Raw genomic sequence first — 23,561 nt, 5'->3', positions numbered from 1 at the left:
ATTGAAAACGTTTAAACGAACACAATGACAAAATCACTACTCATTTTATTAATATGTTCTGTAATTATTTGTAATTTTAGTGTTTTTCTGAGCAAATAAGCATTTACTGACCAGTTCAATAACTTTTTAACTATAATTTTCTCATGTGACTAAATCTTTTGCACAGTACCATAAATATGAATATCTCTGAACAGAGAAGACTAATATTCATTGTTGATTCATGTGATGTGCTTTGCTAGGAAAACAATAGGCTTCAGCTCAAGGACAAGTTGTCAAGGAGATACCTCAAGATTGCAGCGAGTCTAAAGTGCAGCTAAGCATTTGTAGTGGCACAAAGCCATTATCCAGAGGGGAAAAGGAGATCAACAGTATGCAACATGCAGCTTTGTGCAGTTAAAACAAGGCAGACATATATGGAGCCTAAATGATGAGGTCTAATAATGTTTCAAAATGATGAAATGTCATATTTAGTGCTGAGAATTGAAGTCAGACCCATGAACACCACGCAGATCTGGCTCCAGTAATTGCTGTTTTATTTTTTTTAGATTAGAGCCAGAATTTTTGTGTTGCACAAAATATGTACAAAAAGATTGTACTGTATACATTTGTTTCTCAACCAACATTTAATACTCTTTTGAAGCACAATGAACTGAATTTCAGAACTTTAGCAGTCCATGCTGTTCTCTCGTATAAAATACATGGAAAAAATGTCAACAGCCATTTTTCATAGCCAGACCCAGTTTAGCCTCTTGGAGTTCTGGGTGCATGGAAAGGCTTCTTGGGACTGCTTAAGAGCCACAAACAGGAAGTCCACAGATTTTCAGCATGTTCTTGACAATCAGTGCCACACAGGGACCACAAAGACCCATGGGCTCTACCGGAGCTGACAAGGTTTTAAAGCAGAAGGAGATGTGATCAACGAGCGAGTGCAGTCACTGATCCTCCGGAACATGCCTTACATGTGCTTTGATGCAGGAAGTAACCATACCCAACAGGAAGCATAATCCAGGAAAGAATGTTTCAGGTGCAGTAGTTGGAATGAGAAGTCCAGAGAAGTCTATGAAAGGCCTGTGCCTTCTGTGAGTGCTGTTTGAGGAGCCTTCCAAGATTAGAACCTGTAACTATGCTTTTTGATTCCTTTAGGGTGTTCCTTCCTGAACAGAATTAAGACAAAACCTTCTCCACCTCCTGTCAAATCATAAAAATATGAATATGTAACTGTAAACATGATAGAAAAACAACCATATCCTCTTGCCTTTTAGGCATTTAAGTAAGAGGTCAATCCCAGCTCACCGCCCCTCTGCATGGAGTTAAGTTACACGTGGTTTCGGCTTAGAGCAACCAGCCACACACTAACTCGAGCTGCGGTCGAAGTGAGTTATGAAAACAACGGCATCCCTTATCTTTTTTTTACTCCTCTTTTCTTTAATCATCAACACCTTTCCACTAACCAACCATTCGTGTTAATAAAAATAACAAGGAGCTTAGAAACCATGTAAATGTATCAAATGAGATGTGTTTTCCCACAGTTACACAGTGAACAACAGGCCGAATTCATGACGAAAAGAGGCTTCCTCCTCCCCAGACACCCTAAAGGCAGGAAGAGGGGGCAGGGAGAGTGCTCTAAACCGGCCCCATTTACAGGCTAACATTATCTGCTTTGGGTCAGCAGCATCTGCAATTATCCAAGATCTGTTTGTAATTTTAAAAGCACAACCGCATAAGTTCTTTAGAAAGATTCCCTTTTTTTAAGAAGCTCCACACAGGGGCAGACAGGGATTTCAGAAGCTTTTTGTGACTTAAGATGGAAGATAATGAGATATGTGGTTGGGAAGGCGACACGACTGGCGTCGGCTAATATAAAAGGAGACAAAGTGCCAAAATTTGCCATTGCAATGTACTGTGTTATTCATTTCCTTACAAAAAAAACAACAGAAAGAAAGTAAGAGTCAATGAGTGAAAGAAAGACAGAAGGAAATGGAGAGGAATCAAAAGTGTGCTCCTGACGCTGCTGGAAGGTTAACTGGCGACGTAGTGTTTGGTAGAAGACTGGCTGTACAGCCCATAGAATTCAGGGTGCCTGTGGCTCTGCGAGGCGTCGATCCAGTCGCGCATGGACAGGCTCTGCAGGGGCTGGGCCATGGATGGCGCGGAGGGCAGGGGGTGCGAGTACTCCTGCGTCCAGGGGAAAGAGCCTGAGCGCGGGTAGGGTGTGTGGCCGCGGTGACCTGATACAGAGGGCACGCTGGAGCAGTAGCAGTTATCCACTGTGCACATGAGGATCTTGCGGCCACCATACTGCGGCAGCACGGCCTGCTGTGAAGAACCGGCGTTGGGGTAGTGCGAGGGAGTGAAGACCGAGCCGGAATGGTGGGCAGCTGGAGCAGCGCTGCTGCTGCCACCGAGGCCCACAATGTGCTGGGCTGAACTGCAGGGAGCCATCGTGGGCGGCTGGGAGGACGGACCATCGGCAGAGCTGGAACTGGGACCCAGAAACTGCTGTTTGCTCACAGATCCGGAGGAGGAGGAGGACGAGTCCAGGAAGTTACCGCCGCTCTCAGGGAAGGCAGTCGAGTGCTTGCGTTTCTCAGGTGCTGAGCTGTTGACGCCACAAGGGTAGACGGGAACACTCTGGAGGAAGTGTGTAGGAGTGGAGAAGGGTGCTGGACACGGGAGCACAGAGACAAAGGCAAGATTAGAACTAAACAGTTATTTTAATTAGCTAGCCAGCTATAGTTAACAAGACAGCTGTTTGAATGGCTGCTTGCACCAGTGTTTTTTCTGTTTTGTTATCCTGCTGTATCGCAACCTACTTAAGTTATTCATTTTTTCCTCTACTGGCAAAAAAAATATATATATATAAAGATGAAAATATAGGCTAAACAATACAATACATGGTTTTAAATAGTCTCAGTAATACAATATGAGAAAAATATTAGCTACCAATTTTGCTAACTAGTACGCTGCATACACTTTTGACTACATTTGAATTGCTTTGTGTAACAGAAACTGTTTCGGGCAGCTTGCAACCTGCAAGTAGATGCAAAGGAAGCAATACAGCCCTACTGAACGCTGGCAAAAATCCCATTCAACTGTAGCGCACAACTGTGTTTTGTCAAAATGCCTAAATTTAGGGGGCGCTGTTCATTTCAAATAATATATTTATTTTGTAATAGTGGGAAATAAATCATGTAAAGCTTTATTTGCATAATCTTGGGGTCATATTACAGAAAAAATCCTAACTCAAATATTATCTAATCTGTTTAGTCACCATGACAAATTTAGTTATGACTGAATTTAGGACAGTAGCTATTACAGAATAACAGTTCCTAAATTCATAATCTAATCCTAACTCCAGGTAAGAAAATAGTATTACAGCAGCTTCCTAACTAGACAAAATTTCCTAAATACTGCCTTAACTTTAGTTGGCCTAACTTCTGTTTTAAACTTCCGTTTATATTGTTTTTAGGCAGTGACAGGCAGCATAGTTCACCAGCATAATGACGTTACATTTATTTATATTGCAAAAGTGTTTTTTTTTTTTAACACTGTGCTTTAAAAATCTCTGACACTGCAGATATGATTGTCACCATCCGCTCTTATTACCTTTATTAAAGTTGATGAAAACTGGTCAGAGTTGAATGTGTGGCTGTTTATTAGGAGCCGTGACACCCTGTAACTTACATTTTTAAATATTTTAAACATTATTTTGATTATGTGTTTAGATTTCAGCTGTGCTTGTCGCCGGTTGCTTGGTAACAGACATAACAGTTGATTATCGACCTCAAGCAGTTTAGGATTTCCTAACTTGAGATAAGACGCTGTAAGATAAAACATAATTCCTAAATTAAGATAGGATTTACATCAGTAATACAAATTTGTGAAAAATCCTATCCTGACCTTGTCAGATCTTAACTTAGGACTGAAGATAGGAAGTTTCTGTAATACTGGCTCAGGGTTTTGGGCATAAATATCTGACTGATGGGCTAGGATGAAAATTCACTGGCTTCAGCTGTTTTAGCGTTCCTATAACCTACACCTATAGCAGCATGGTTACTCTAAGGCAGTGGCCACCAACCCTAGTCCTGGAGATCTTCCGTCTCATTCCAAACACAATCTTTCATACCTGCTCCAGCTATTTAACTTCCACAAGTCCTTGACTGGCTGAATCAGATACATTAGTGTCTTGTATGTAGGGCGGTAATCTGTTAGATGCAGATTAGAACTAGACTCTGCAGGAAAGTAGATCTCAAGGAGGAGTGTTAGTGACCAATGCTCTGAGGAACTGACTCACATTTTCCTTGTTGTACTTGCCATATATTATCATCATGGAAAAAAGCAGGAAGAGCGACAATATGCTGCCTTAAGCTCCGTGACTAAAGTCGAGCTACTTGGTGACAGCAACAGAGAGAGAAACAAAGGTGAAGATCTTTAGATGATGAAAAAGATAACCTACATAGAGTCTCTATAAAGTAGGGAGATGATTCAGTCATGCATGCTTGCTGTAGCTGTAAGGCAGGGCGAAATTACATATGCCCCGCCCCCCCCCCAAAAAAAACCCTATTCTAATAGTATGACCTTCCACATGCATACAAAATAAATATTATAAATCTCTATTTTGTATGCTACAATTTTTCATTAGATGGAATGGATTTTTTTCCATAACGTTTTTGTGAGTGGAGCATGAACGAGTCTAGAACGAGATCAAAGCAGTTTGTATAAAGCTGATTTCCAGGCATGATGTACCTTCCAGCACTTTCCGTAGGCTCTTTTCCTTTTTAGAAATCTCAGAGAGAAAGATTTTGGAGTTAAGGTGGCCTGCTTTGTAAGGAGGTAGTGCACTGCCCGTACATGTCTGAGATCTGTGAAAAGAAAAAGACAGATCATCTGACATTATGCAATATCAAATAACATCTGACCATAAATACACCTCCTGGCATTTTGTAAATGTTAATATGTGAGGAACGACTTACCTATCCACGAGTATTTTCACAGATTTTGTGTTCTGGAAGAGAAATAGAACAGGAAGAAGCATTACAGGACAAGTAGTCTACAAGCTGTTGCATGACTGCCTCTTTGTCCGTGTGCATGGAGAAAAAAAAAAATTCTGGAAGCTCAGATCTTGTGACAAACACACGCTGTGCTGAAGTATTTCTCACAGGTATGGCCACATTCACACTGTGCATTTATGCAAGCGAATGCGAGCATGTGGGCGTTGGCGTGTGCGGGGGAGATTTACAGCTCAAGGCAGAGTGAGTGAGAGAAAGAAGAAGGGAAAAAATGAAGGGGGGTGAGCGAGGGACAGAGAAAAGATGTCTCACCTTCATGAAGTTGATATCATCAGCCTTGTCAAACAGCACCTGAACGGAGCTAAGCAGTTTTTTGGCCTCCTGGCGCCGCTCGTTGAGCTGCAGGACCTGGCTGGAGTTTTCCTGGCAGAATTTGGAGCGCGCCTTCTCCAGCACCTCCAGCGTCTTCCCCAGGTCCTCCTCCAGGAGCTGCTGCATCTTCTGGTACTGCATGCGCACCTCCTCCTTCAGCTGCTCCACCTTATCCTGCACACAACACGAAATCTAAGCACACATGTACATCTGCTCACCCAAAAAAATCCATAAAACGTGACACAAAGAGGTGTCAGAAGTTGTTTTGCCAAGACTAAGCTTAATCTGTTGCTGGGAAAACGGTCCAAGATGTTTTACATACACCCACAATCCCACGCTATTCTCAAGACTCTGAACGTACTTGTTTTGAAAAGAAGTGAAGATCAGACTAGGCCTACATTCATAATCTCACTCCTTTTTAAGCAAAAGGGAAAAGCAATTAAATGACTGTTTTCATGAGTAAAGTACACTGCATTTAATACGCCACAAAAAAGATGACAAACAATGATGTGCTTTTGATAGCAAGAAAAAGTATTTGTTGGGCTGGCAACTGAACAAAGCTTTGATGGTTCAAAGGCTTTGCCTAAGCCCAGAGAACAACAGAATTTGACCACACTTCTCCTCGATGCAATAGTACTTGGTATTAACTTTTTTTATTCAAAGTCTCAAAAACAAGCCAAACACACAGAGAGATTTTTTCCCCCCAAGATGAATGCAAGTAAACATAACATTAGAGGATTGGGGAAAAAACAAAATGATAAGGCTTTGCCACAAAGACTGTACATTTCATTTTAAAACATTATTTATACACAGTACTGAAAAAGAAAATGATATGTGAAGTTATTTATCTGGGCAGTAAGTTTTTGAAGGAAAATACAAACGTTAGAACAAATATAAATAAAGAAATAAATAATACCGTGATTTTGTGTGTGTCAGCGTGTTAGCTTAACCATTTCCAAACCTCTCATCCAGTGAGTATTTAGTATTTAGGGTTACCAACCAACACCTTTTTCTAAACAATCTTTCAAATGAAATCTGATGATGATATTTAACAAGGAGGGCACCCAGACAGGAACCAAACTTCTTCTAACTGCCTTATTCTACTCAACATATTATGTTTATATACATACACACAGTCATATGCGTGTTTTGTTGATTTTCAAAGTGAAAATAAGTTAACAAATCCTCTATAGAGAACACATTTTAATGCCCAGTTACTGCATTACTCTTTATCTACTGAATTAAACATATTGGAAAAAAACTCTGCAAATGTTATGGCACATTTTAGATGTGTTATTTTTTCCATTATTTTAAATTCAATAGCAAATAAACAGAAATTATGCACTAAATTTTGTGAAAAATGTCATATTTAAGTTTGGTCTCTGTAGAGGATGTGTTATTTTCACTTATTTTTACTTAGAAAACCCACACAATTTGACAAAAGTCTTAGACATGTATGCAAACTGTTTAAAACCATTTATCTGGGCAGGAAATTGTTTTTTGCTTGTACAGTATAACGTTAGAATAAATACAAAAAACATGAATGCAGTAAAAAGTAACAAGAATTTCTACAACAATGTTCCTGATACCTCCTTAATGCCCCCAGCCACTGCATGGGTTTGTTAAATTCCACCACCAGCAAACCTGTTTTCACTTAAAGGGGCCATATCCAACATTTTTCTTATTTTTCATTTTTTTCCACTAATGATGTATATGTGGGTTCACATACCAAAAAACAGTAATGGTAATGATAACTCATTTTTACATGATCTGTTTTTGTTACTGTCTCTTTAAGACAGATATATGTAAATGACCTCCCCCTCTGATTGGCTGCCCTGTATTGTGCCTCATTTAAAAAGCACTCCGGGCTGAAACACTCCTTATAACTTCAGTATAAATGGGTGGGGTTAAACTGCTATAGGCTGAATAGATAAATCTATTGGTTTTCATAATATCACAAAAACTTCAAACATTTTTACAGCTTAGTGTATATATATATATATATATATATATATATATATATATATATATATATATATATATATATAGACATATATAGACTGGAGGCCACTACACTTTTTGAAACTTTGTAACAGTGTTGAAACACTACATCTTTCTTAAATCTCAGAAAGGTGAGAAAATCTGTTTTTCTGATATTGACCCTTTGATAAAGGACTGATAAGGCATTGGATGATTACTACAAATAATACTGGACTGTCAAGAGAGGAGGTTAAACAAACACACTGGCAGACATAAAATCATTACTTATTGTGTTAACATTATTTGTATTTATTCTAATATGTTTTTCTGTGCAAATAAACATTTACAGCCCAGTTAAATAACTTTTAAAATAAATATTCAATAAATAAAACACATTAACACATCAAACACACATTATCATGCACAATTACTGTTTAGTTGCTGTATTTAAAGCATAAAATATTGCCTGTTCACAAGTTATGGCACATATATACACACACACACACACGCACACAGACATTTATATGTAATCACATTCTTTCTCAAGACATGCATTAAACATAAGTATATAAGGAGACAGACAGAGACAGAAATATACATTTTGTGTATGTGTGTCCTTTTTTTTTTACCTCCACCTGCCGTTTGTCTGACTCCAGCTTGTACAGTTGCTCTTCTATGTCTTGCACTCGATCATCTATGCGATCCTGCTGTTTCATCAGCATTTGCTGCAGGACAGAGAGAAAACTATCACTTTACTTGATCTGTCAACCTCAGGTTAATCATTTATAAGACAAATCCTTGTAGTGATATTTTGGTATAAACAATACACATAAGTGTAATTTACATATGGTGTATAGTAAACTGCATATTTGCTATGAACAGTATATACCAATAATATCCATTTCATTCATAGATGGGAATAAGATACACAGCCAGCAAGGGGTCAATCCTCAAGGGAAAGCCTCGCAAAACTGACCTAACATAAACACAGCATTTTCGGTCACTTCTGCAGAGACACCCTCCAATATCCCGCTGCCCGTCTCAGCATCTCTATGACAACCAATTCCAGCAGCCATATTACAGCAAATGAGAAAAACAAAAGCTGCCAACAATGAGACTAATTAATCTGAATCACCCTCCATTTTTGAGCACACACGCACATTTGCCCATCTGATTCTGCCCCCTATTAGATGTCTGGACGGGTTTTAAATTGGATTCGGAAGAAGGCACTAACCCCCTGCATCCCCCATCCCCCAGCCAAATCAAAGCCTGTCAAAGCCTGGCTTTTATAATCCCCTCCATTCTCTCTCGTGCTCTCTCTCGCTCTCTCTCTCTCTCTCTCTCTCTCTCTCTCTCCATGGCTAAGGGGAAAACATTGTACCTAAAAACCACGCAAGACTCCACAAAACACTAGACAAAATGCCACTTCATTTTTTGTCTGATAAACGAATATGCCGTACATGCAATAGGTAAGCCTTGGTTGGGAAAAGGGAACACAGCTGTCATGACAACAAACCTTGCATGCACGTGTGTGTTTGCATAAATAAGCATGAACACTGGCAGAGAGAGAGAGAGACAGAGAGAGAGAGAGAGAGAGAGAGAGAGAGAGAGAGAGAGAGAGAGAGGGCGAGAGAGGGCGAGAGAGAGTGAGAAAGAGAAGGAAAGAAAGAAGCAGAGAGGGGGTCTGGCTGTCTTGCGCTCTCTTCGTTCCCTTGGTATCTCCCCCTTTGTTTGCACTGGTTTCAGTGTCAATGACAGATTGTCATGTTGGTTGTGCAGAGCGGCAGGCCCTGCCCCGTAATGCATGTGTCACGGCTGCAGGGTCACTGCTTTTCCAGGCAGCGTGTGCGGGAAGACGCATTCCTGGGGCCTCTGAAAGGGGATGGGCGATATAAATGATTTTCTTTTTGACCTGATAGTAAATAAAGCCAGGGCTAATATCCTGATATAATACGGATACAGATACTGTACCGATGCTTTTAAAAGTCTTTAAGTGAGAATAGAAACCGCTACAATGAAAAGTACAAAACACTGAATATGCAGGTATCAATAAAAACATAACTGAAAGTCATGCTTGTCTTAAATAAACTGTCCAGTCTTATCCTGTGTGTGTCTAGTATTGCAAAATTGTACTCACTGTGGGTGTTAAATGCTTCACATAACATATTATTAGGCCAATTATTATACATATGAATAGTGTGTTTATGTTCCTGTCCTCATTTGTTCACTACTATCATTATTTTATATCCACTTTCAGTTTCATGTCTTCAAATTATTGAATATAAATTCTCACAAGGGAAACATCAGCAGGTTTGTAAGCACTACATCTGAAAACCTCATCATAGGAAAATCATACCAATCTTTTCGTTGCTGCATGGACAAAAAGTGGTTTTGAGAACAGCTGATGCTTATTATTGAGGAATCCACACATTAGCAAAATATTCAGGACATAAATGATAGACATTATTCTAAACCAAAAGCTATTTCTGTGCTTTGTTTCCTTGGCTCTTGAGAAAAATTAATGATACCTCTGCCGTATTTCCTCTCACAAGCCAAGCCCGGTGCCAGCAGCAGTATCAGAATCAGAATTAGTCAACGGTTACTCAACAACCATAAACTGAGCACAGGAAATTGTATATCATGAGTTCAACAATAGCCGAGTCCAAGAACATGACAAATGCGCTCTGATTGTGACGGGAAGTTAAAGCAAATTACGGCTCTCCTGGTACCACGCATAGCGGCAGTTAAAGGAGGTGCTTTTCTGAAAGGAGGGTGAATTTCATTCTACAGTTAGAATAGGCTGCCAGTGTTGGTGTTCAGACGAGTGCATCCATATACTGTATTTCCATCTGTGCTGGTTCCTCCTATTTCAAAACCTCACAGATGTGCAGACACGCTCTGTGTGTTCCTTTTGTTCGTGAAGCTGAAGGTAACATCTAAAAAGTGTTTTACACAACCAACAGCAAATGCCTGTCTTTATGATAAATATAAGCATTTTAATTGCAGTGATGCAGATCCTAATGAAAGGCCTTTTGAAGCCATTTTGTAGGGTTTTTTTTTTTTTGCTTTTAAAGCTGAAGTACACCAGAGTTCAGGCACAGACCAGAATAATCTGGTTTCCGTGAGCCAGTGTGAGTGGTGTCTGCGAATTTCACAGCTAAATGCTGGAGAGAGTTGATTTATTTCTGCAATTTGTCAGTGAGTGCTCTGTGACTCAAAACAACCCACGTACACTCAGAGCAAAGACAAAAGCTCATGCATCATTACAATGCAATGTTCTGAAGAACTGTGAATATCTGCAAGGAGCTTGAGCCACATAGAGTGTACAAAGTGAACTGTCACTTGTACAGTACTTTCTATACTGTATTCATTCATACAGAGAGAGAATGGCACACCACTGAAAACTAGAGAAAAAAGCACTACTTCCTGACTTTTCTCTAATGAATAGTAACCATGACTGCCTGCTCAAAACACATGTCCAGAGCCCAGTGCAGAATTAAAGAAAAGGTCAACACATTTCAGACTCTTCCTCCTCACAACAGCAGGCCTGTGGGAAGAATCCCATCGATCAGCCAGCTCAACTGACTTACAGCCTCTGACATGTGCGCTGTGTATTCATGGATTGACAAAAGCTTTTAAGAGTAGATTCTAAATGGAAACTACATCAAACATGAGCTGTTCCTGTTCGCAAGGACACATTCAGTCAGTGCTCTGCAGTACTGTTAAATTCAATATCACAATATTTTCCAAACACTATTGCTTTTAATAATATTTTTATTATTACTAATGCTGTAATGCTGATTCAGACTTCTAGTGACCATATGGGTAGAATTTCTCCACAACATCCTGTCTTCTGTTTAGATCCTTAGGCTTCTTAATGGCTTGTCCATAGTTCCTCTGATTAGCTCCATCCATCTACTGTTCCAAGCATAATACTTTGTTTCAATAAACTGTTTTTTTTTCATAATATATCCAAAATAGCTCAAGTTTGTTTTTGGGCTTCGCATGAGAGATGCGGCTTGATTTAGGATCCAGGATCCATAGATCATGGAACACTATATGGCCAAAAGTATGTTTACACCCCTTCTAATTATTGACTTGAAGTGTTTCAGCCACACTCATTGCTAACAGATGTATAAAATCAAGCACATAGCTTTGCAGACTCCATAGACAGACAGACAGACAGACAGACAGACAGACACAGACAGTAGATGGGTTGTACTGAAGAGCTCAGTGACTTTGAACATGGCACTGTCCCAGGATGTCACCTTCACCACAAGCCCTGCTAGATCTGCCCTGGTCAACTGTAAGTGCTATTACTATGAAATGGAAGCATCTTGGAACAATAGCTCAACCACAAAGCAGTAAACCACGCAAACTCACAGAGTGATGCGCAGAGTGCTAAAGAACATAGCGCATAGTGATCGTTTATCCTCTGCTGCATCAGTAACTACAGAGTTCCAAACTGCGGAAGAAACATCAGCACACCGTGCGCCGTGGGCTTAACGGAATGGGTTTCCACGGCCGAGCAACTGCACACAAGCCTAAGGTCACTATGCACAATGCCAAGCGTCTGGAGTGATGAATCATGCTTTACTATCTGGCAGTCTGATGGATGAACTGGGGTTTGGCGGATGCCAGGAGAACACTTCCTACCGGAATGCATAATGCCAACAGTAAAGTTTGGTGGAGGAGGGATAATGGGCTTGGGCTGTTTTTCAGAGTTTGGGCTTAGACCCTTAGTTCCAGTGAAGGGTAATGTTAATACTATAGCATACAAATACTAGACAATTATATCCTTCCAACTTTTTTGGCAACAGTTTGGGAAAGGCTCTTACCTGTTCTAGCATGACTATGCCACTGTCCACAAAGCAAGGTCCATGAAGACATAGTTTGACGAGTTTGGTGTGTTTGACACCAATTGTTTAATGACACTTGTTTCAATACCTTCTTTTAAATATAAAAATTTATATTAATTTTATAATTTAGATCAGAAGACAGGGCGGCACGGTGGCGCAGTGGGTAGCCTGGGTGGCCTGGGTTCGATTCCCGGCCGGGCGACCAGGGTCATCTCTATGTGGAGTTTGCATGTTCTCTGCATGGGTTTCCTCTGGGTACTCCGGTTTCCTCCCACAGTCCAAAAACATGCAGGCCAATTGGTCATGCTAAACTGCCCCTAGGTGTGAATGTGTGTGTATGTCTGTCTGTCTGCCCTGCGATGGACTGGCGACCTGTCCAGGGTGTATCAGAAGACTTTAGCATGTTTTTTGGCTAACAGATCCAGACAAGACTGACTACTTAGGCATTGAAATTTTGTGTGGAATGACACAATGTTTTGATACTCTATGCTACTGAAATAATTTTATCAATAACAAAAGTAATTAATGTCAATATCTAGTCCTAGGCATAATAGCAACAGATAATATTTAAGTTTGTGTTAATAAAAATGAATGAACCTATACTTCCTGAGTGATGGTACTCCAGGCTACAAAGGGTCTCACAAATCTGACATAGTTTGTATCAGTTGGGCTGCTTTGTGTTATTTTATGTATGGAATTTGACACTTAAATAGTGAATTTCTTCCAGCATGTCAAAAGGGACATCGAGCATCATGTTGTTATGGATTTAGAGACATGATAAAATATATTTTTGGTTAACTAGCTCAGTCTCACACTGAAAATATGAGAAAAAACTAACCTTTAAATGCAGATTCATGTCACAATTATTGACACCTCTTCATTTAGCACTTTGTGTAACTTCCTTTTGCCTACATAACAGCACTGAATCTTCTCCTATAATGCTTGATGAGATTGAGATTGGTGAATACAAAACAAGGAATCTAAGACCACTCCTTAATACAGAATTTCGCCAAATCCCCCAGGGTCCTAGCTTGATTCTGTGGTCACTGTACCATTTTCTTGTGGATTTGGATGTATGTTTTGGATCACTGTGCTGCTGGAAGATTCAACCAAGATCCAGTTTTAGCTTCTTAGCAGAGGCAGCCAGATTTTCATTTAAAATCTCTTGTTACTTTTTGGAGTCCATGATGCCATGTATCCTAACAAGGTTCCCAGAGCCTTTGGAGGAAAAACAGGCCCAAAACATCACAGATCCTCCACCATACTCAATAGTGGGGATGAGGTTCTTTTCTGTACCCATCATTTTTACACCAAACACACCTTGAGCAGCTACTGCCAAAAAGCTCTATTTTTGTCTCATCTCATAGAACCCTGTTCCAGCCAAAGTATCAGTACTGCCTACTCCAGGCAGTTATGTTTGTGTTTAGAAAAGACCTTCTTTCGGCATGTCTCACAAATACTTTGTCCACATGCAAATAGTGTCTAATTGTAGTTTTGGAGACTTGGTGGCCCCAAAATGCTACTGTATTCTGAAAATCTGCAACTGTGATGCTTGGAGAAATGTTTCCTCTTTGGCCATAATCCTTACTGTGATTAAGGGCGAAATATCCCTGTTCAGGCAGGTTTACTACAGCTCTGGTTGTTTTAAACTTCAAGTACTTAAACTACTGCGCTAACAGTGGATATGGACATTTTCAGGCTTATAGCTGTTTTTTTGCCATTATTTGATTTATGAAGATCATCATACTTTTATCATATTTCATTTGAGTATTCTCTAATCTTTCTCATGTTGATGAATGACTAAGAGAATTTGGCCTCTGTGTTACTTCATATTTATACCTAGAGGTGGGCAAAAATATATCATGACACTTCAAGAAATGTTCACAATACACAACATTCATTTGTTCAGACATTTAATCAGTTGGAACAGAGAAAAAAAGAACCAGTAGTGCTACATTAACAAAAAGCTATCAAAAACTGTGAACTGTGAAATGATTTTTATTCAATATTTCACATATTGTGTTTCAGTAAATCCAGTTAAATGGGACTAATTTTGTTCCATTTATAAAGGAACATGCCGTTGGTCAGTGTTCTACAAGTATATGATGATATGATGATATGTATCACAATAAGGATATGTATTGTCAGATTGCCCAGCTACATAAAAGGTCTGGGTGCATGGCCACTTAAAAGTTCCTGGTACTCAGGTGAAAAATAGTAGGGGTGCCAATTATTGGGACACATAGTTTTCTTAAAAAGTGTACTTAGTTTGGTAAGACATCTTGGTTTCTTCAACAAATTTACTTAAATTAAAGATTAGATATTTTCTAAGGTTTCTGTGTAAGACTGTGTAAGACATTATTTCAAGATCATTTTTGCCCATCTTTACTAAGGATGCCAATAATTATGGAGCTGACTATAATCCTTGGAATTGATCTAAACAGCTAAAACTAAAAATCAATATCATTTTCCAACACCAATACCGATATACCAGTACAGATGATATATCAGCCAGCACTAGTAACCTCAACTAAACATTCTAAAACTGAGATGAAAATGAAATTGACCATGAAGTTCAGGGAGGACTTCAAGGAACACAGAACGTTCAATATTTCATGGCATTTACTTTTTCCCATGCACACAAAATTAAAGAGGTCACTTGAGAAATGAAACAAGTGTGAACAGTAACACATGAGGACTCTCCACAGTTCCAACAGAGACACACATGGGGAACGTGCAGTGAAAATGGAGGTGGTATGACATGTATGTATGATATGTGAACCATCTGAGCAAGAATAAAGCCCGGTCAGTGTCCGTATGAAACAGCCCAAACTGCTCCCACACATTTGTGTCCACTGCAGCAGCAGCTTTGTCTACTTTAATCCCTGTCACACAGGCCACGGTTTGCATGGCTGATGAGCTTACACGCTCAGACTTCCTGTGTGCGCCTGCTGATTTCTCCTTTGCATCTTCCTTATTTTCTTACCTGAGCTAGGTCTATTTTGCCTTTTGCTTCTAATTCAAACAAAAAGGCAGCTCATTTCCAAGCTTCAAGCTCAGTAGAAAAAAAAGAGTCAGAAATTGTGTTTCTTTAGACTACTTTCAAATTCCCACATGCCACTAGGTGGGCTGAGCACAGCCAGAAAACAACAATAATTTCATAGTCTCCATTCCAGACATCATGAATTCTGTAATCATGTTTGAAATTGGCAGAATTTCACTGTAAGTCTGAGACTGAAACTGACTGATGGCAAGCACCATATGCGTGTCATCAACGAAAAAGAAAACTTGACTCACAGCAGAAAATACAGCCTTGTCACACCTTTGTGGTTATTTGATTTGCTTGAAGAAATGAACCAACTCGTATATAACGCATGCTCCACCTTCCCCCAAAAAGGTACTGATGTGTTACATGTTCAGGCAAAACTGTCAACTTGACATCAAGGCCTTGCCTTTGATAAATACCTGTGATTCTTAAGCTTCAAGCTTAGCAAACCAAATTCAGCACTGCCTTACTATTACAAGTGCAACACTGTCTGGACTTGTCTTGTTTGCAGATTTGATATAAATTCCCTAGAAATGATTTTCTGAAATGGAAAAATTCTGAAACTTTCCACAGAAAAAAAAAACAACACTGAAAGATAAGCTTTTGAAAATCCTACCAAAAAATATGACAATGGCTCTATTGAGAAATGGTCAAATTTATAGTGGATTGGCTCTCTAATCACTGCTTCATAACACTGCCTTAACCTGAAAACATACTTCATCTCAAAGTGCCTGTGTTAAGAGCAAACTGTCAACATTGTCTATGAGCAACACAGTCGATCACAGATTTTAAATCATCCTTCCTGACTCTCACCCTGGCCGTCTTCCCACTACAGCTAGCTGCAAAACGGAGCACAGTGAAACAGGGAGATGGAGGAGAAACAGATAGGGAGAGGGCAATGGCTCAGCAACACAAACCCCACTTCCTCCAGAGGCTCTCGTATGATGTCATCCCCAACCAAGAAGAGAGAAGGCACTTGTGTTTGGAGGGAGGAGGAGAGGGAGAGGGGACTGGGGTCACACCCTTCCTGCCTCAGCCTGGAACTCACATCCTATCCCCCACACGAGGGCCAGAGACTACTGTGGGACTGCTTGAGTCACTCTCTCTATATATATATATGTACTTGTGAAAGAAAGAACAGAGGGATGTGTGTGTCTTTCAACAGCAGCTGTGGGTAAAGCAAGCTCGCCCCCCTCCCAACCTCACCCCACCCCTATTTGCGGAGTCTTGGCCGCCTTAGGAGCCATGACACATTGGCCATCTGAAAAGCATTCCTCCACGCATCCAGGAGTTGGCCCTGCCAAGTCCAGCAGCAGCTCACCTCACAACAGCTCATTATTCTTTGGGAGGCAGCTGCAGAAACACCATGCAGTCCTCATACTCTCCAGAGTGTCTTAGCTACTTTTTATCGTCTACATATCCATCATCGTATCATGGCTGAATAAAAACATAGACCTACATTTGTTAGGACTTAATTTTTCTTGCTACACAGCTGTGACAAAAAAATATGTTGCATGTCTGCATTATAGTTGTCTTTGGTATCAGATTATCAGCCATGGCCTAGTTAAAAACCTGACTAACCAGAAAAATGGGTGTCTCGCTAGCTAAACGTTTTTATTTTAAAGGAACATTATGGGGTGCAGTGGCCTTTTATAGTTATTGCTTGAGGGTGGAGTTTCCGATCAGAAAAGTCCTGCTTCTAGCCAATCAAGCTTATCCTCAACACAATTATCCGAAATGACACACCCATGCCCGGCCCGAAAACGCATTCTTTGGTAACAACTGTTGCCAGGTTGGACTATGGAAAATTCCAAAAATCCCACATATTCAGTAACTGTAATGCATAACTCACTTTTGTCCAATACATGCACATCCTTCTCACTGGGCCATGACAATGTTCATTTAGTCATTACATATTACACATTACGTTTCCAGTTTAAAATGCTACCAAGCTGGACTGTGCTGTTGTGGTTAATCAGAAAAGAACTATCCTAACAACACACCCTATCATGTGCATCCAAAACAAACATAAATTTGAAATGAATAATGCACTGAATTAAGGTGTTTTGAAAAAAATGTGCCTTCACCGATTTCTTAAAATTTCTATAGAAACAAAACAAAACCATACGAACAAAGTTATTCAGAGTGTTCTCTTTTTAAATGCTACATCCTTAAGAAACTTAACGGGTCAGAATCGTTCACAGTGGTGGTGAAGGGAACCAGATGTCTGAAGCGTTTAATGCCTCTAAAAACTACAACATAGAAAGTTATTACAATAAATGATTACTAACAAGTTGCCAGATGTCTAAGACACTTTTGCATTTTTAAAATCCATTCATGGCAGAAAAGTACATGAAGGGCGTGGTAATGAAAAACAGTACCCCAAAAAGTTATGTCTTTACCACTTAAGATTTACCACTATTTCACCATTATCAACACTGCATATAAAACTCAGAAGACACGTGTAGGTGCACTGGTGTTTTTGGATAGTAAATAAAATGGCTGTATTTGTGTCGTATTGTGACCCTGCGTCCCATCACCTCCACTGGAAAGACACTGAGTCGAGTAATTTTCACATCAAACCACCCTACATGACTTTGTTTACATCTCTGCTATTGGTTTATGAAGGATTTTTAATAAAAGCGGTTGTATTCTGTTTAAGACTGAATGAGGATTTTGCCAATGTTCTATAAAAGCCAGCAACAGTTGCAACCAAAGAATATGTGGGTGGGGCTAAATTAAGGGCGTGGTTATGCTGGACGGCTCCATCTTAACAAGGATGAAAACATCAAGTGAGGCAACCGCCAGCTAACGTGCATAGCTAAATTAGCATGGTAAGTCAAAAGTTGTGATCCCTGTATATCAATTTAACTGACAGTGTGGTGTCTTCACTGCCTTCTATATGTATTTATCCTAGATATTTGCTATTTAAATCAGATATTATCAGCTTTGACTAGCTTATTTGCAGAGGTGAAATGGCTAGCTAGCTAGCTACTACCTTCCCTGCATCACTCTGATGCACCTGAAAGCGAAACAATGCAGCTTCATTTAAAAGCACACTTTCCTCAGGTCCATGTTGTTGAACTGTTTGTACTCACTTCCCATATTTCATAACATACCTGCGAGCTAAAAACTTTGCATTAACACGTGAAATGCAGTAGCCACATCAGTGTGGATAAAAGGCTCATCTTTATTATCTGATATTAACTCCCTGCTTAGCTGAGCTCAGAGGCTCCTTGAGTCAGAAAGCCAAGTAGGTCTGGTTTACTTAAAGGACTAGTTCAGTCAAAAGCATCAACCCCTCAGATAAAACCCTCAGGTTTTATCCCCAGCTTTGCCTTGTCAGAGTCTTGGTCAGAAAAGTGCACTTGCACTTGGTGCATTAAGCCACTCTCTTAAGAAAAGATGGTTCTTCAAGGGTTCTTTAGTAAAGGCAATGCTTCTGTTTCGAACCATAAGTTCTGTATAGAACCAGTTCATGCTTAAATGGTTCTCTGCTGGGTGAAGTGGTCCTTCTGATCGATGGAGAATGTGTTGTATATGGTTCTGTATAGCACCAAAAATGTTCCTCTATTGCTACACAAGCTTGACACCGTGACAATAGCAGAACCCTTTCTGGTTCCAGATAGAACCATATATAACACATTCTCCATCAATCTGAAGAACCATTTCACCATGCATTTTTAAGCATGAAATGGTTCTATATGGAACTTGTGGTTCTAAACAAAACCATTACCCTTGAAGAACCATCTTTTTTAAGAGTGTACCAGTCTGGATCCCTAGGCTGGCCTTCTGCAGTGGAAGGTCCTGACGCAGAATGACCCACACTTAAGCCAAGAACATTTGGAGAACTGCAGACTGACCGCTCTACTCACCCTCATTTCATTTCGTCGTACTTCCACGTCGCAGACTGCATGGCCGTGGCTCGCCGCACATCTGGAGAAGCAGCAGTACTGGCAGACGGCCACCTGTTCCGCGTCGCAGTGATACAGTCTGTATTCATCGTGCTGCGGGCAGCTCCAGGCCCGCACATCCTCGGCGTCCACCAGCAGGTGCCCGGGGTTCGGGGAGGGCTGCTGGAGGTGCGTCTGGATGTGCGACTGGCAGCAAGGCGCGTTGCAGCGGAGGCACACTTTCTGCGCCGGGAGAGGAGGTCCCCGCCTGCACAGGATGCACTGCAGCACCGCCGGGGCTTTCTCGGCGTTCAGCGCGTTGAACTTCTCCACGATGTTAGTCAGCTTGATGTTTTTCTCCAGGTTTGGCTTCTGGTTGTAGGCGTGGTTGCACTCCGGGCATCGCACCAGCCCCGTGTCTTTGGCCCACGCCTCGCTTATACACCCGCGGCAGAAGTTGTGTTTGCAGGGCAGCTGGATGGGCTCCACAAACACATGCAGGCAGATCGGGCAGATCAGCTCCTCCTCGAAACAGTTTTTCCAGTTCTCAGCCATCTCAGCCGTTTGGGTAGACATCCAGGCCTGTTGGGTCAATTATCCCTGATGAAAAAAACCCATAGAAACCATTAAGAGTTTCTGATGGTTTTCTGATGCTTTTGCTATGTTTTGTATGGGTGGCTATCACAATGTAACGGTTTAGCAGGTGACCAGTGGCTGATTCTAAATGTATTGAATGGCTTCCCAATGAGATCTAAAGCTTTTCTACTGGAAACTATTGGAAACCATTAAGCCAGTTCGCATTAGAAAGCAAAACCTTTAGGGTTTAATCCTAATGGTTTCTAATGGTCCTTTTTCAGCAGGGATAGCTATCCTTTGAAACAAAAACCAAAAAAAAAGTGCTTTAAAACGAGCCTCGAGTTTGATGCACCCTTACAGTCATTCTTGTAGCCCCTTCTATACAACTTGGCGTGTGGCTCTGGTAGTCCACACAGGCGTAGAAGTGAGAAGAAGCAGCTGCTGAAGAGCCTCCATGAACGTGAACATGCCAAAGGGAGCGCCTCTTCCGCCCCTTCTTCTCCAAGTTGTCAGCAATCAAATTCCGCAGCACAGCAAGAAATCAGTAATCCTGATGTTGCAACGCGATTGCGCCGAGCGTGTTACTGCAAACCTGCGCTGGTTTGTAAGAGAGCAAACCGGAGACGTACGTGGCTCCCCAAGTCACGAAGGCGACTACGCTCCGAGGAGAAACGTCCTTCTGGCTGCGTGTTTGTGTTTGTGCTTATTAGATTAGAACCAAAGTGCGCAGAACAGAACCCTGACATTCCAGTCGACTGTGACGTCAAATGATAAATACACCACCAAAGGGAAGAAGAATGTATGGAAAGTTGTTGAACGTTCTGAATGCGTCACTAAAGCGCGTTCAGTATAAGTTCACAGCAGTTTAACCTCCCAGTCTGACGCCTGGAGTGAAATCAAACAACTAAAATATCCCTCAGTGCGTCTACAATGTCAGTGAACGATGCGCTGGAAGTTGGCAGTGTTACTAAATCTGTATTGTCCACTACTGCATAGTCTAAACCGTTGCTCCTAAAACGGGGTCAGTCTGTAAATGTAAACGAGGCATGCATAATCATTTACAAAGTTTAAACTCGCATGTGACCCCCGCTGTCCGTGCCCGGAGTTCAGAAATATCTCCAAATCCTGTTTGAAACGGTGGGAAACGAGCAGCCCCGCAGCAGAAAGTACCGAAAGCCCCTCTCAGAAAATCACATACGAATTTAGAGCTGAGCCCACAGCATATGACATTTGCCCCGGCTTTATAACAGGCCTACTGTGTATCTGAATGCTGCACACGGTGCGATGAAATATTAGCCTGTGGGAGAAGTGCTCCTTTATCTCACTCGTAAGATAAAAAAAACGCAGCACTGCTTGTTTTTATCCAGTTCGTAATTATAAGGAAGTCGGTCGCTGAAACAAGAACAAACTGCCGACACATTCTACAGTCGCGATGCGATTTCAGTATAAACGCCTGAAACCTTCATGCGCATTTTGGCAGCGCTTTCCTGAAGCTTTTTTTTTGTCTACAGCTCACGCTTACGAGTGTTCATACGAGTCTCGTTTTTATCTAACTGAGTTTTAGGCTGTTCTCTCGCTATCTGTAGTCGTTAAACGTTAAAGGCTTTTCCGAGACATTCAGCCTTCCCATGGTTAGTCACTCACAGCGCTCACCTGCCCTGCTTTGATAGCCCTGCTCTGCCTTCATTCTTCTTTTAGTTAAAAATAGTCGAGCTTTTTTTTTTTTGTTCGAGCTAAACTCGCTTAAAATATTGATGTATTATATCCAGATACCTTCCTCGTTCTTAAAGGGGACGATATCGTTTTGTCCTTGTTATCGTTTACTGTCATCAGCCATCTTGTTTTCCTGTTTAAAGCGCATTTAAAACGACGTATCTGTTTATTTTTCTTCTCATCTGTGTAGTCCTTTTCTGAAGCTCTGTCAGTTAAAGCCTGGAAATATCCGAGCGTTTCGGCGATCGTCCGTTTTAAAAAGGCGTGTTTGTGAAGCGGTAAGTCCTCCAGGCGTCCGGCGGATCTGCGCTGTACTCCAGTCTGCGTCTGTGTTATTATTTATGATTTCTTTTTTTCTCTCTTTCAAGCAAATCCTTGATGAGAGGAATGCAGGCACAGGACTGCAACTCAGGATACAGTTCACATTTACACCCCCGTCCTCCGTCACGTGATCCGCCACGGACCTGCTACATTTCAGAGGGCGGGGTTTAGAATGGGGGGAGGAGCCGTGCTTAAAAGGGCAAGTCCTTCACGCGTAAGCATCTTTTCTCAAAACGAAAGCGCTGAGTTGCAGTATTAGCAGTGTTTTTTGCGGGATCTTGATGCGTGTTTGCCCAGGTTACACAAGTTGGAAGACACTGTTTAGCATTTCCAGTTCGGTTGGTGACACAGAGTTTGCCTACGTAGCAGTCAGGCTACACATTTAACTGTGTGTTAGGTGTAAAGATGTGTGTCGTGGGCCCCTCTCTAGAGTAAATCAGTATCTCATTTACGTCTCAGACGTATAAGATCCAACCTTTTTTGCCTATATTCTGTACGTTTGTTTATAATTTTGGTTTGTGTTGGTGCCGTGAATTTGGCTATGGGAGCAACGAGGCTTTCCATTTAAAGGGGAAACTCCATGGTCGATATGAAAATGTCCGTGGTCCCCACCAGATAGTTACTGCTGGTCAGGTCATATTGGATAACCCCTACATACTAGGCCATTATCACGTAGTTTTCAAAAATGCAATCTAGAAGATTTGCATAATACTCTTACTGGCGGTGTGTGCCTTCCCTCTACTTATCGTTTGTAGTCAATTTTCAGTTCTCTAATGATGTGCTGTGTCACTGGGTGTAAGTAAGGTCTTATTTATGGCACACTTGGTTTTTTTCACTTGTTACATCTCCAAAAAGGCAGTCATATTACAGAAATAATTGCGACTGCAAACAGCAGCATCAGTATTTGCAATATCAGCCAAGCTGTTATGACTAGAGGGCCACAGTTCTGTCAGCAATATATATATATATATATATGTGTGTGTGTGTGTGTGTGTGTGTGTGTGTGTATATATATATATATATATATATATATATAAATGAATAGAGCATATATATATATATATATATATATATATATATAAATGAATAGAGCATATATATATATATATATATATATATATATATATATATATATATATATATGCTCTATTCATTTATATAGTATCCAGTAAAAGCACCAGTATGAACTGAATGACAACAGTGAATGCGTGGTGGTGGTGTGTTAGTGTGTGTTGCGCTGGTCTGAGTGGATCAGTGCTGCTGGAGTTTTTGGTGGTCATAACATTATGCCTGATCGGTGTATATATATATATATATATATATATATATATATATATATATATATATATATATATATACACACACACACACAAAAGAAAGAAGGAGAAAAACCAGGTTCACTCAGTTCTTACTGGTGCTTTTACTGGACACTGCGTCTGGCTGAACATTCACAGCAAGAAAGAATAATTTGTTCTGATATTTTGGCACACAGTCTTAATTTTGCAATATGACTACAATTATAGTGAAATTCACCTTTTTGAAAAGTGCTCTGAAAATAAAGTTTAATTAACTTACATAGTCAAAAGTATGCATGCTTGAAAGGTGTTTTTAAATAGGCAGATAAGCATGGTGTACATTTAGACCTGGAATTTTGAATGAAACATTTAAACAGTTTGTCTGATGAAAAAAAAATTGACTGAAATTTAGATTTTCAGTCTTCCACACTGCTTAGGGGCTCTTCCACACTGCTTAGGGGTTTTGTACATTGTAACATGCTTTTCTGTCAGTACTT

The 23,561-nt window shown here is 40.6% G+C and overlaps 1 protein-coding gene across 2 annotated transcripts; it reads right to left on the bottom strand.

The window, feature by feature from the left end:
* Positions 1 to 510: 510 nt before the first annotated feature.
* On the bottom strand, positions 511 to 21,879 carry trim8a (tripartite motif containing 8a). 2 transcript variants are annotated; one of them, XM_036573885.1, is made up of 7 exons: positions 20,094 to 21,879; positions 19,142 to 19,759; positions 7,991 to 8,086; positions 5,322 to 5,555; positions 4,974 to 5,005; positions 4,747 to 4,862; positions 511 to 2,663 (listed from the first exon to the last, which is right to left on the bottom strand). In XM_036573885.1, the coding sequence occupies exons 2-7, from the start codon at positions 19,733 to 19,735 to the stop codon at positions 2,020 to 2,022; spliced, it is 1,716 nt and encodes a 571-aa protein (XP_036429778.1). In that variant the 5' UTR covers positions 19,736 to 19,759; positions 20,094 to 21,879; the 3' UTR covers positions 511 to 2,019. The 2 variants fall into 2 exon arrangements, with proteins under 2 accessions (XP_036429778.1, XP_036429777.1); XM_036573884.1 differs by having other exon boundaries at positions 19,142 to 21,879.
* Between the last annotated feature and the right edge of the window lie 1,682 nt (positions 21,880 to 23,561).

This window comes from Colossoma macropomum, unplaced genomic scaffold (genome assembly GCF_904425465.1).
Source record: "Colossoma macropomum unplaced genomic scaffold, Colossoma_macropomum, whole genome shotgun sequence".
In the NCBI taxonomy this organism is placed as follows: Eukaryota; Metazoa; Chordata; class Actinopteri; order Characiformes; family Serrasalmidae; genus Colossoma; species Colossoma macropomum.
Note: the sequence above shows the minus strand (reverse complement) of the source record. Positions and strands in the feature narration are given on the sequence as shown.

Coding starts and splice junctions, on each gene's coding strand:
- trim8a (XM_036573884.1), bottom strand. CDS start 19,735: ATGTCTACCCAAACGGCTGAGATGGCTGAGAACTGGAAAAACTGTTTC. Junction 5,556..7,990: donor CAGACAAACGGCAGGTGGAG/GTAAAAAAAAAA, acceptor TGTTGTGTGCAG/GATAAGGTGGAGCAGCTGAA. Junction 5,006..5,321: donor ATGATATCAACTTCATGAAG/GTGAGACATCTT, acceptor TTTCTCTTCCAG/AACACAAAATCTGTGAAAAT.